At 38.1% G+C, this 14,668-nt stretch overlaps 1 protein-coding gene across 1 annotated transcript in view; it reads right to left on the bottom strand.

Moving 5' to 3' along the window:
- rab8a.L (RAB8A, member RAS oncogene family L homeolog) overlaps positions 1–13,776 on the bottom strand; it is a 29,174-nt gene extending 15,398 nt beyond the window's left edge. Inside the window, exons 1-3 of the mRNA XM_018255775.2 lie at positions 13,495–13,776; positions 4,154–4,214; positions 900–960 (exon numbers count right to left, since the gene is read on the bottom strand). Of these exons, the coding sequence (XP_018111264.1) occupies positions 900–960; positions 4,154–4,214; positions 13,495–13,618 (246 nt within the window). The 5' untranslated portion in view covers positions 13,619–13,776. The remainder of the gene's footprint in view (positions 1–899; positions 961–4,153; positions 4,215–13,494) is intronic.
- Positions 13,777–14,668: the final 892 nt, after the last annotated feature.

Genomic DNA, 14,668 nt, shown 5'->3' with positions numbered 1-14,668 from the left:
ATCGCAGGCAGGTGGCGGGCCTCAGATTGAAGACGATCGGGCAAACTTCTGTCACAGTGTGTAGGAAGGAAAAGCTGCTCCTGGGTCCTAGTGGTGAGCGATCTGCCGGCCCAGTGCTTATCCCCTCAGTCTGAGCAGCTGGGCAGTCCGAAAAAATAAAAAGCCTGCAGTTTACAAAAACGGGCGCAGTGTTTAATAAGTGCAGTGTTGCATCTAATCAGGCAGCCGGCAGCCCACTTAAACACAGGACAGAGCGGCCCCTCGGGCATTTGTGTTGCGGATAGAAGTTCCGGGTACAGACGCGGGTCGGCGGTTCTTAGGGTTTGTGGGTCGCGTGACGGGTCTTTTCAATTGCGATATTTACTCCTTTTTTCTGGTCACAGCTACTTCCGACAACGTCACTTCCAGGTCACAATGACAGCACCGGTTTTACTCCTTTTTTTCTGATCATGTCTACTTCCAATGATGTCACTTCTGGTTTACAATGACAGCACTTCCTGATTCTTGATGGTCAGCGGCTCGCAGGTCCGGATAAGCTACTTGCGGGTCCAAGCAGTTAAGAATGCGGGTTGTGGGTCCGGGTTGCGGACTGCAGGTTGCCGGTACGGGTCGGGTACCAAAAAAGGACCTGCGCAGGACTCTAACTGAGGCTATCTTAGAAAAAGAAAAAAGGTTTATCTTGCTTCAAGGAACAGAGACTTTAAAAATGTATGCTTTTTGTAGTTACAAAATAAGTTGGGGGGGGGGGGTTTAAGAACATGAAAAAAAAAAAAAAAGAAATAGCATGACAGTATACTAGCCCCACTCTACTTACAACAGAAATGCATCTCATTTAATGAACATAGGTGTTGATGTGTTTTTGTAATTGTAATATGTGGTAACGTTAGTATATTACTTACCATCGCCCCTCTGTAATATGCAGTGGTGATTGTACGAAACCTTTCCTGTCCCGCAGTATCCCTAGAATTGTAGAACAACAGTGTTACAACAAATCAATAATGCAAGCAGAAAAAAGGGGAAGGGGGGTTTGTTATTGGTAATGATGAGAATCTTGTCTCTGGCTGCATTTTGTAACAAATAAATAATGTAAACTGCTCTCTTTTGAGCAATTTTACAGTAATTTGTTTTGATTGTTTAATTGCCTCTTTAAGATATGAAAATATTTATTACAATCCCATATTTAAAGAGAATATCAACCCAAAAAGCATTTGTCTAATAAAAGAAAACATAATTCTAAGCAACTTTACAATATACATTCATTACAGATTTTCTATTGTTATTAGGTTATTTGTATATATATTGCAATTGAAAGCAGCATCTGTCCCTTTTTATTTTCTGCCCTGTTGGCTCTAACTTTTGGAATAATGTAAGACAAGCAGCTGAAAGGGGTTGTTCACTTTTAAGCTTTCACTGTGATGTAGAGAGTGATATTCTGAGACAAACTGGTTTTCATTTTTTATTGTTTGTGGTTTTTGTGTTATTTAGCTTTTTATTCAGCAATTTGGTTGGTATGGTCCAAATTACAATAGCAACAATGCACCGATTTCAATAAGAGACTGGAATACGAATAGGACAAGATCTGAACAGAAAGATGAGATATAAAAAGTAGCAAGAACAAAAAAGTGTGTAGCATTACAGAGCATTTGTTTTTAGATGGGGTGCCTGTGACCCCCAGTTGAAAGCTGTAAAGAGTCAGAAGAAGGCAAAACATTTAAACTAAAAAATAAATAACTGCAAAGTTTCTCAGTGCTGATCATTCTACAACATAGTAAAAGTTAACCACTCCTTTAACAGACCTGTCTTTGCTGGGGAACCAAGATTTTTGCAACATTGATCAAGAAGTAACCAGGAGTTAAGCAAATTCTGCTTTCAATTGTAATTTTTTTTTTACCAAATAATTTACAAAGCACTAACATTTTTGTAATAGATGCTGTATATCTGTAGCCAAAAAGAGGTGTACTGTAGATATTGCTGCTGCTAAATTATAGTGAACAAAATGACCCATGCCATTGCTCAAAAAGGTAAATAATTAATGAGAAATAAGTGTCTCAAATTTCCTACATCATGAGTCTTAAAATATATTAGCCCATTATGCCAAAAACTACATTTCTTATAAACAGGCAAAACAGCATGACTGGTCATTTATGCCTAAATCCTTCAGTATCAGAATGAACGTGATCATAGTATTAAAGAAGCAATTGGGAAAAGCTTGACAGCAGCTGATAACCTCCCACTGTAGCTTGCATGGTCTGTTCCCTATCAACCGGGTAAAGGCAAAGTGAATGCAGGGCAGCTTGAAAGACACACTTTCAGGAAACAGAAACATGACAAATAAAGCATAAATATCTTATTCACAGCAACACCTGAAATTAACTTATTTGCATGCTGCATTCTTGGTGTCTAACCAAAACTTGGAAAACCAGCATAATAAAAAATATTATATGCTGTGGTCAACATACATCTAACAACTTTCATTCATTTCCTTAGAACATAATCTACTGCTTCATGATATTTTTGTGCCAAATAATATTTAGTGCAGTATAACTAGATACTAGCATAAAACAAAAACAGTCAGATGACACTCCCCACAACATATGTGCTAAATCCTTTGTGTTTTATTGAGATCTTCACACAACATTTCGGGGTTCCTCCCCCTTTCTCAATTTCTCTCAGTGAGAGAAAGGGGGAGGAAACCCCGAAAAGTTGAGTGAAGATCTCAATAAAACACAAAGGATTTAGCACATATGCTGTCTACCAATGTAATGTACATGCAGCCTCTGCGCATACACACACACACACACACACACATCAAAGAACATCTAGGAAGGAACTGTTAGATTTTACAGGTTCAACAGAACAGTACTATGTGAAACCAACAGGGTTGCTGTTATAGTAAAGCCTATGGAGAACCACTCAGCCAAGGCAAACAAGATGGATGCTCCCACTGAAAAGTAGAAATGTGCATATGCACAGAAAGTGTGTTCTCTGGACACAGTATTGATTTAAACCTGGATGAATCAGTGCCAACTCAAACTGTATGTGGCTAAAAGAGCTTCTCGTCTTCCATCCCCAAACCTGACCCTACTCGTATTTTTGCCATTACTACATCTGGCATGACCATTAATCCTGTTGATTCAGCATGCTGCCTGGGGATCTTTGACCAAACCTTATCCTTTGCTAATCATATTAATGTCCATGCCAGAACCAGACACTTTTTCCTCTGTAATATCGCAAAAATACCCCCTTCCTTTAAAGGAGAAGGAAAGCTACGGAGGCATTTTATTGCCAATAGATTAGCTGCAATAGTGCAAGCTAGAATGCTATATTTATTCTGTAGAATGTTTTACCATACCTGAGTAAAAAGCTCTAGAAACTCTCTGTTTGTTTAGGATAGGAGCTGCAGTATTAACGTGGTGTGACATCACTTCCTGACTGAGTCTCTCCCTGCTCTGGGCTCAGATTACAGCAGAGAAGGGAGGGGGCGGGGGAAGAGGAGCAAACTGAGCATGCTCTTGCCCAGGGCAATGAGGTTTAAGCTGAAGGCAGGAAGTCTGATACAGAAGTCCATGTGTACACAATAGAAGGAAAGAAATGCAGTGTTTCTTTTGACAGGGGACTCAGAGCAGCACTACTTTGGAGGGTTTACTGGTATATTTAGATGGACCTTTCTGATAAGGCTTACTTAGTTTTAACCTTTCCTTCTCCTTTAACAAGTAACTGCTAGATCACTGATCCAGGCCCTTATCCTATCCTGTTTAGACTATTGCAATCTCCTACTAATGGGCCTCCCAAACCCCCACCTCTCCCCCCCTGCAGTCAATTTTAAACTCTTCTGCTAGAATTCTCCTGCTCTCTCTCCTAAAAGACATCATATCCAGCCCCAGGTAAAAATCTCTTTAATGGCATGCCTGTTAAGAAAAGGACAGCATACATTTGCGAACAATCAAAGCCCTGCTCCTCCCTACATCACCTCCCTTGACTTCCTTTAAGTTCTGGTCAATCACCTCTGCTCCTCTCAGAGATACCTTAATTATCATTGCATTTTTATGATTCACTTGGCAAGGACACAATGTAGCTATGAGCAGCTTTTCAGTCCTTAGTCTGTTTTTTCTTCTATTCTGCAAACACAAGATACATTCAATAAACATCTTACCATATCTGTAGCTTAATTCTTTTGCCATCTAATTCTATTGTTCGGATTTTAAAATCAATACCTGTGAAGAAAAGTTATACATTATATAAAAATTACAAACACAATAATACTAGTTGAAGGACAAGTATTTTATACTTTAGGTTGAGGGGTAATATAACATTAAAAACAGTACTGGTAAACATAAAGATATTTAAAACCAACCTGTATCAGCACATAGCACAAAACATCTTCAATGCAATGGAATGCCTTGGAATGTCTTGACATTGTACTAGTTTGTATCACTCAAACAATGACACGTATTAAGTGCTTAAGAACTATTTTATGTGTGTTTGTAAAAGGGCTCCATAACAGTAGGCAGAATATTAGCAGACACTTGAATTGCCGAGTGGTGGGATGCAAAAAAATTTACCATTTTCATGCCCCTTAGGCTTACAGAGTGATCCAACCCTGCCCTCAGAAGCCATCACTTCACAATGAAGGAAACGGTGAAGGAAAATTCCATAACACTGTCCATTGAACTGTACATGGATATCAGTCAGCACTGGTGGGCCGGCATACAAGCACCGTTCATCATAAAAAAAACAACTATGGTTCATACATTATCAGCTGTGTGTGCCTAACCAGCTTCACAATTGGTCTTATCAGAACCAGTATTCCATCAGGACAATTGGTGCAAATGAAATTGGAATATTTAGGGCTCATCAAACAATATGAAATAGTGGACATTGTTTATCTTTTTTTTAAAGTCACTGGAAGCACAGCTTTATGACTTTGGGCATTGTGGGGCGCAATCACATCATCCGTTCCAGCCTGCATCTGCTTTCAATTTACCTTGCATTTCAGAACTCCTCAGTTTTTGCTTGCAAGCTTTGCTGAGCAGGGCCCAGTGTACTTTCTGTATTAGTCGCTATTTCCATGTAATGTGTATGTTCAACATATCCCATTTTACTTGTATTCATGTAAGTTCATGTTGTAATTAGGGCTGCCAACCTTCCCTATTAATAACAATGGCCATCAAGAGTTAATTTGGAAATCCAAGTTGTAATTCCTAATAACATAAATAGAACATATACAACCTATAGAGGTCGGCATTGGTAGGAAAGTGATATTTTCCTGACACCGCCGGTATCCGACCTAAGAAGCATGTTTTCCCCATGAGAGAAACAAAGCTATTAAAACTCCAGGTGTGCCACAGGCCTACACTCTTCGAACATATTTACTGGTGCATCACAGGCCTATTATTAGTTAGGGCAAACATAATATACAGCTATAGGATATATTATCGTGAATGCTTGGGCCCTGGGGTTTTCCAGATAAGGGATTGTTTACATAATATGAATTACCATACCTTAAGGCTACTTAAAGTAAGTCACAACACAAAATGAAAGTGTTTTAAAGTAATAAAAATATAATGCAGTGTTGCCCTGCACTGGTAAAACTGCTGTGTTTGCTTCAGAAACACTACTATTGTTCATATATGTATTATATACAGCACCTTAATACCCTTCTGAATGTTACCCTCCCATTTAGACTGTAAGCCCTACGGGGTAGGGTCCTCTAGCCTTCTGTTTCCTTGACACTGAGCACTTAATCTGTATTGTAATTATATATTTTTTTTTTATGTGAATTGTATTTCTAATAATGCACTTATTGTTACTTTTTATTCCAATGGGCCCTTGTTTGTTACTACTAATTTATTGTTTTGCTGTACAGTGCTTTGCCCTCAAGGAGCGCTTTACAAATAAAAATATACATAAATACATACATATAAATAAGCTGCTGTGTAGCAATGGGGGCAGCCATTCAAAGGAGAGAAGGCTCAGGTTACACAGCAGATAAGCTCTGTGGAACATAATGGTATTATCTGTTATGCATTAATTATCCTGTGCCATATAGCCTTTTTTTCAATTTCCACCATCGCTACACAGCAGCTTGTTTATATGAACTATAGTAGTGTTTCTGGATACTACTACTTATACAACCATATAGCCATGTCAAACATAAGCTAAATAAATAGGACTGCAAATGGTAACAAGTAAAGACAAGTACAGGTATGTGACCCGTTTTCCAGAATTCTTAGGACCTTAGGTTTTCCAGATAACAGATCTTTCTGTAAATCTTATCTGTATACCTTAAAGGGGTTGTTCACCTTCAAACAACTAGTTGTTTTCCGATAGATCACCAGAAATAACGACTTTTTCCAATTACTTTCAATTTTTCATATGTCTCACCGTTTTTCTAATATTGAAGTGTAAAGTGTCTTTTTTCACCTTCTAAAGATGCTCTGGGAGGGGGGGTCGCCGACCCTGTAAACTGTTCTAAATTGATACATTTAGCTGATACATTTCTTATCTTTGTCCCTGCCAAGCAGAATCTCTGGGTTTCATTACAGGCAGCTGTTAGAATTGATACAATAGTTACTAATAATCCAGAGATGCTGCTAAGAAATGTATCAACTCAATGTTGCAAAATTGTAACAGTTTAGAATCTGCACTTGAATTACTGAGCTGCCAGACTGAAACACCAGAGACAAGTACATTTAATTTTAAACCTAGATTTTGGAAAAACAGTAAAAAATAAATAATGTAAAGTAATGAAAAAAAGTCTATTTCGGGGGAACAATCTGAAAACAACTGAACAAAAAAAAAAAAGTGTTTGGAAGGTGAACAACCCCTTTAAGTCTACTAGAAAATCATGGTTTTGGCTCCAATAAGTATTAATTATATCTTAGTTGGGACTCGTACAACTGCTGTATAGACCAGGTCTGTTTTAATATTACAGAGAAAAAGGAAATTATTTTTTAACATTTGGATTATTTGGATAAAATGGAGTCTATGAGAGATGGCCTTTCCGTAATTCTGAGATTTTTGGATAATGGATCTCAAAACCATCTGAAGAAGCAAATATAAATAAACTGAAGGTTAATATGCAGCTGTGCTGGATTACATTTGAATTATGTATAATAGATATTATATGTATAGCATATCTATGGATGGGCTATGTATATACATGGATGAGTTATACGTTTATCTCCCTAATGATCAGCAGGATAGAAAAAATACTGTAAAGAGGAGAGAGGCTGCTTCAGTGTTTTATATCCTTTGTTAATGTAGAGCTTTTATTCCTCTCAATAAACAAAAGTAATATATATATATATATATATATATATATATATATATATATATATATATATATATATATATATATATATATATATTCATTCAAGTGTCTATATAGCAGTTGTATGAGTCAGTCAGCTCTAAGCCCAAGTTAAAGGCCCCTTCCTCCAGCCTTTTCACTTTGTTGAACATTTTCCATCCTGGTTACTCTACATACAAAATATTCTTCCCTATGATGTGTTATTATTGAGTGACCATTTGCTCGCTAACAAGTTGCAGCTTCAGATAAGTCAGCTCTTCCTGCTGACAGCACACATAGGAGGAAGTGACAGGCACCCTGTTAACCTTTTGTATCTGTTTTAATAGCAACCGCAACGTGAAACCAAACCCAGGGTGGATGAAGCTAATTCAACAGTGCAGGGTGTTGCTTTTATACTCTGCTTCACATCTCTGTATTATTTAGATAACTCTGCGTCAGCAAGTACTGATCCTGGCACACTCATTTAACACCAAACGGACATCAATTGCTCAAGGCTTACAAACTGCCAAATCTCTGATAAAATATGATCATCTGAGCTCATAAAATCGTCCTGGGAGGCAGAGGACATGTATGCAAAGGTTTCAACTATGGCATGTTTATACAAAACAGATACCTCCTATTGTAACGTTTAAGGATATTAATATAAGGGGGTTCTATGGCCAATACATGAAACATGAGCAACTTGTTTCAAGAACCAGACAATTACCTACGTGACTCATCGTCATCTATTTACATTGTTTTGTTGTTTACACGTAATTCGCCTACCATGAAACGTCCTCACATTCTCTCTTTTGGTGCAATGATTTTTCTAAAATGACATATTTAAAGACATCTTTCTTTGTTAAACAGCTATAAACATTTACAGGCACCGGGTTTACATTTATGACATTTTGCAAATGCCTTGTTCTATATACCAGCTCTATATATAAGCTCTGCTTAAGGAAAATATGATGTTGCCATTTAAGAGCAGAATTGTTCCTAGAAAATGAACTTCCTGTATTTGTAAAATACATATTAGCTATCGGGTTATATAATAAAAGGTTACAGCAGGCAGTATTTAACAGTCACCTGCTAACAAGCAAATATCTAACTGGTTAAAGGAACAGTAACACAAAAAAGAAAATTGTTTTAAAGTAATTAAATATAATGTAATGTTGCTCCACATTCAGGTTCAGACTGCAGCCTTGGGGGCCTACTGGGGCTGCAAATGAAGGGCCCTCTTGGCAGTCCACGGGGTCCCCCCCATGAGGGCCAGAGCACACTGGGTTCCCAGTGCCCTGCCGGCCCAGTCCGACACTGTCCACATTGGTAAAAGTTATGTGACTACTAGAGTCTATATAAACAAGCTGCTGTGTAACCATGGGGCAGCCATTTAAGCTGAATAAGGAGAAAAGGCACAGGATAATTAGCAAATAACAGATATGCTTTGTAATGAAATAAAATGGGATTCTACAAAGTGTTTCTGTTATCTGCTATGTAACCCAAGTCTTCAATGGCTGCCCCCATAGCTACACAGCAGCTTATTTATATAGTGTTTTTGAAGCCAATATGCCAGTTTTACTAGTGCAGGGAAACAGTACATTATATTTTAATTACTTTAATACTTGTTACAGTTCATTTAATGTGGGTTATTGCTCCTGGTCAAATGTAATGCCTTTTATTACAATTGGAGGCTAGCTGGATGTAGTAGTGGATGCATGAATCACGCAGCTTACAAACAAATCATGGATTCATTAGACACATAATGGACATACAGTATATAGCCAATACCATAATAATGTGGGGTGGAGTTCAGGAATTTCTGCTTAGTGTAGCAACTATATCATCCACGTATGGGTCTGAGTTGGTAAATGTTCCTAATCAAGGCTTGTTCGTTTTTACAGTAGAGAAACTGTATCTCCTGGTACAAAAGAGATCCATAAAAGCAACTTTCATTACATGGGACAAATTGACTGGAAAGTCCCTGAGGTGTCCAAAGAAGTCCTCACAATATGGGGGACTATGATGCCTGACAGATAGCTGTCCATCAGTCAGGCAAGTTGTACATTTGACTCTATACATGATAAGCTATTAACATGGTCTAGATAGGTTGAATTGTTACTAAACATAGACACATGTATAACCAGCTTAACTTGGTTGTTTAGTTGAAAATACCCTTCCATTCTCAGATACACGAAAAGTAGATCCCACAAATTAAATTCTATTGGTTATAAAACTGATTATTGTTGTATTTTTAATCTGAGGTAGTTCTAAATAAAATTTAAACAGACTTCTAAAAACAGACCTCACTATAATGGTGCTAGTGGTGCTCCCATTACTCAGTTTATGGCCAGCAATGATCTCCAGAAAAATAACTTGATAATAAGGTTATGTACTGTGCAGCACTGAAATATAGGGATGCACCGAATGCACTTTTTTGGATTCGACCGAACCCCCGAATCCTTCGCGAAAGATTCGGCCGAATACCGAACCAAATCCGAAAACATGGAAAAAAAAAAAAAGTGGAAAACATTTTTTTACTTCCTTGTTTTCTGACAAAAAGACACGCAATTTCCCTCTCCACCCCTAATTTGTATATGCAAATTAGGATTCGGATTTGGTTAGGCCAGGCAGAAGGATTTGGCCGAATCCTACTGAAAAAGGCAGAATCCTGGCCGAATCCCGAACCGAATCCTGGATTTGGTGCATCCCTACTGGAATAGGAATATAACAGACGTTACCATGTGGCAACAGGCACAGGGATCCCACTAAGCATTTTTCAGACACTTCATTAAAGTATTAAAGGCGATTGTATGAACCCAGCCTTAAATTTGAAAGCTCACATGATCTATTGTGTATCGACAACTACATTTATACAATAAATCAAACTACATTACCACTGAGCACTGCATAAGCTGTTATGATACAACCTTGTGTGCTAAGAAGGTTTCTACACAGCATTTATTTTATTGTAGAAAAAATCAAATACATCTGTCATATAGCATCACAACAATGGCATTTTGGCATAGGGTTGGGACTGCTATGATTTTTCCACCTGCATTTATTTCTTTGTGTGCTGGCAAAACATAAGAAAAAATCTGATGCGCATAGATCATTTGTAAGCTAAAGATTTTCACAGATACAGTTGTGCCGATTTACCTAAAAGTGCTACATTTGGTTTGGTAGTGTGGGCAATGTTTTGGCGGGGGGGGGGACAAAGTTTCCACTTTGATCCCCAAGAAGAAAATGATTTTCAATGTCCTGAATATACTAGTACCTGTAACTTTGTGATTCCCCACTTGAAACTACCTTTTGCATGTGCCAATACAAGCTTCAGGTACAGAATTCCACAGAACTCAACATTTTTCAATATCTAAAACCGAATCCACATTTCATTTCAAGTTACATGTGATCTCTAAAAAAAATCTACTGATAAGGAAGCATTCAGACAGCTTACTGTATGTTACTTTATATAATTATACAAAAAGATCATAAACCCCTTAAGATGCTTTTCTACAATGTAACAGTTTCAACCTTGGCTAGACTACCTTGATTACTAAAATCCTCTATTCCCTTTATTAAAGGGTAGTTTACCAGAAAAATAATGATATAGACAGTGATATTTAAACGTCACTTTGGAACTGGTCTTTAAGAAGCATTTATTTTTCGTGTATTTTTGGAATGAACACTACAGCTCTCCAGGTGGCAAATGAATAAGAGACAACAAACCCAATACAATGATAAAACTAAGAGAAAAAATAAAAATCAGGCCTCTGAGAATGTTTTTTTGCATTATAAACTGCAAGAGGATGAAAACGGAAGGCAAATAACCTGAAAACCATAACATATGAAGCCTGGTTTAAAGTAGAAGGAAAGGCATAATCATTGGGGTGACTGACAATTGCTTACCTTGACCCCGAGCTGGTACTCCTGTTTGACAAAAACTGCAGAGCAATCCTGAGTACTAATGTAGGAGTGCAATTTTGCCATCTTATTACTCTGCACTGATCCTCTCTATAGCCAGGTGCACATGGGCAGCAGAACAAAATGCCAGATTTCAGTTTAATTAATATTTTCACTCTACTGTGGACAGGCACAGTGCACATCAATCACAAGGTATCCGAATGAGAGAGAGAGAAGATGGCAGTGTATATAGTGTTCCTACAGACCCAAGGCTGGTGCAGCTTTCAGTAAACAGGAGCACTGACTGAGGTCTCAGGTAACTGATTATAATCACTGGGGATACCTAACAATTTGGTACCCCCAATGATTATGACTTTCCTTCTCCTTTAAATGTTGCTACAAATAAATAACATTACACACATATTCTGACTGATTCAGGTAAGTAAAAAGGGATGTGCTTATTACAAATTATAATTTAAAATGTTTGTTTGGACAGGTCACCATTTCACAGGATCTTTGCCTAATTTGGCCATCCAAGCGTTGGGCAAAATCATGCTGATCTGATGGAGGAATTTGTTGGGAGAGGATGGCCAGGTGTGGTGCTTCCCAGATTCAATTTTTTCAAGCTTTATAGATCTTATTCACAGGGTAAGTGTTTTGGCCTCATATAAGGGCCAATAGACTGCCAGCTGGGTCTGCATAGTAGAGCTCTACAGTTCTAGTTCATTGAGAACTGTAATGCTTTGATTTATATCATTGGTTGATCCTCTTGTCCACTGAGAAATAAAATGTCAGTGCAGGAAAGGGATTAAAAGAAAGTTCTTTCTCTGAGTGTTGGCAGTTTTACTACTCCAGTAATTACAATCCTGATTTCATTACACACAATAAAGTCAGCTATCATCATTAAAGCATTAAGCACAAATGTGTGAAAAAACTGCCACGTCTTTGCTGAACAGGTGCCAATCTAGTTTCTCTCAGACCAAAAAGGTGACATTTCAAGCTTTAGTCTGACGAGCACATGATTGAACTTCCCCATACATCTCAAAGCATTGTGTCAGATATTAAAGTGTTCACACTAAAGAAAACGACTGGGATTTCAGAGACGTACGATTCTTTTAATGAACAACGGTGTCTGAATGCCAAACGACTTTTAGGGGTTACCCAGGGAGAGACAAGGTATCTTTATTAGCATCTTTTAAAAGCAGAGATTACTTTTCATCTCTCACACTCACAGAATATTCACATAAATTATAACATATATTAACATATATTATATGAATGGGGCTGCAATTGCTTATTGCCTTGTATTATGCATATTCACAAGACAACCGATGACCACCAAAGCAGATCTGTGGATATTGCATTAGTAAAGCCACACTAACATGTAAAAAAACGTGCGAATATATAGAGATGGGACATATTTAAACTAGCTGATCCTACGGTCTATTTAAGAAAAACTATTTAAAAGAGAAACTATACCCTTATTATTTTTTTTTATTTTAGTCGAGAAAGATTATACAAAATGAGCATCCCACGCATTGCTGCCACGTGTCCCTTTGCATGAACATAGGCATATAAAGCAACTTTACACCCTTAAGAATAAAAGACTTGCCCTTTCTATTCACAGTGACTTCAGTTTCACCTTTACTATTCAGCCCGTCACGGAGTACAAAGGTTTGTCGGAAAATGTTATATCACTCTAGACTCAAAAATAGCCATTGCTATCTAGAATAGATCCCCCTGCAAATCAGGTGCTATGTTGCCAGCTTTAAAATGAATATATAGATTTGCTGGTTTTGTTGTTAGCACAGGGATGACATAGTATGTTCTACTGTTTAAAGGGACCAAATAAAAATAAGTATACATGGGTTTGTTATGGTACAGATGACAAGTCATAGTCCTTATGGTGTGTATTCATTGAGGCTTCTCTTTTTTGCCCATATATGTACACTAGCACTTATTAAGCTCCATAGCAACTGGATGATGTTTTCAGACATATATCAGCGCTACAGATTTGAATATCATGTACCTACAAATAAGATGTTTCTTGATGTATTACTGTACAGTGACACGTTACAGTTATAAAACAGGGAAGCAGATGTAAATTTATGCTGAAAGCACAATCCTATGCCACAGAGACAGGCAGGTGACTTATTTCCTTCTTGATATTAATTTATCTTCATACCGGCATCCCCATACCCCCCAGTGAAGTAAGGATATAGCCACAAAGAAGCCCAATCACTCACCCCCTGTTCCACTTACCCCACCAGTTGCTTCCCCACCCAAAAACCCTGACTTACCTATAGTGGATATAAAGGTTGAGTTGAAGGCATCTTCTGAGAACCTAAATAACACACACGTCTTCCCGACCCCAGAATCGCCGATAAGTAGCAGTTTAAACAAATAATCGTAAGTCTTCGCCATATTAAAAACTACTATACAGGAAATACCAGAAGCTGCGAACGACTGGCTATGGACAGCGTCAATCTATGACAAAGAGAAGATCGATTGGCTAACAACGCCCTGTCGTCACCCACAACCCGCCCATCCCTAGTGACCCCCCGCGGCCGAGTCCAGCGTAAAGTTTATCAGGCAAAGCTGCCGAGTCAAACTGTGAGGTGCGAGCTGGTTGGTGGAAATAATGTCAGAGCGGATGCTCGTGATTGGTTACTTTTCTGGACCGGTTGATGCATTGCTATGTCCGGAGAATAATTTAAAGGTGTAGTCCTTGGAGTGAAACTAAAACGCACACCAAATTTAGACCTTTTTGTAACATCCACTGCTCTTCTTAACGTGAAGAAAAATACATATCAGGCACTGTGTTGAATCGGCTTGTTAGAAGAGGGCGACTAGCGCCGAAAGTATTACGTAGGGTAGAGTTACAGTATAGAGGCGTGGCACGCAACTGAGTTCTACTTGAATGCAGCGACTGAAACTGTTCAGTCAAAACGTGTAAAGTGTAACCTAGTGTAGTTGCATACGTTTTGGAAGTAAAATGAGGGACAAAAACATGTTTCGCATTATTGACCACGCCCCTTTCCCTGGTCACACCCCCTAATTACCATGTTCATTTTACAAAATTTGGCAGGTTATGAAAGTTTGAAAATAATTCTCCTTATCTAAACTTTTTTTGTGTCTCAAAATTGTTACAAAGTATCTTATTTGTTAGCTGTTCTGTGCTCTCTGCTAAAAGCCAATGAAGTGAGAAACATTGTTTCTTTTTCTGGCTGTTCAGTGCAGAGAAAATAGGGACTTTCCAGTACAAATGAGGGACTGTCCCTCCGAAAAAGGGACAGTTGGGAGGTAGTTGTTGAACAAAATTTTGCCTTAAAAATGATGGTACTTTTTATTCATGTGCATGGGGAAATTCATTTGCTGGTACAAGCTTTGCTTTTTCTATTGCCTCTCTGGCAGTGAAAAATCGGCAGAATTCCTCGTACATCATTACCCCAAATTACCTCCTTTTTTTGTCTA

The sequence above is a fragment of the Xenopus laevis genome, chromosome 1L, assembly GCF_017654675.1.
Source record: "Xenopus laevis strain J_2021 chromosome 1L, Xenopus_laevis_v10.1, whole genome shotgun sequence".
Classification (NCBI taxonomy): Eukaryota; Metazoa; Chordata; class Amphibia; order Anura; family Pipidae; genus Xenopus; species Xenopus laevis.
Note: the sequence above shows the minus strand (reverse complement) of the source record. Positions and strands in the feature narration are given on the sequence as shown.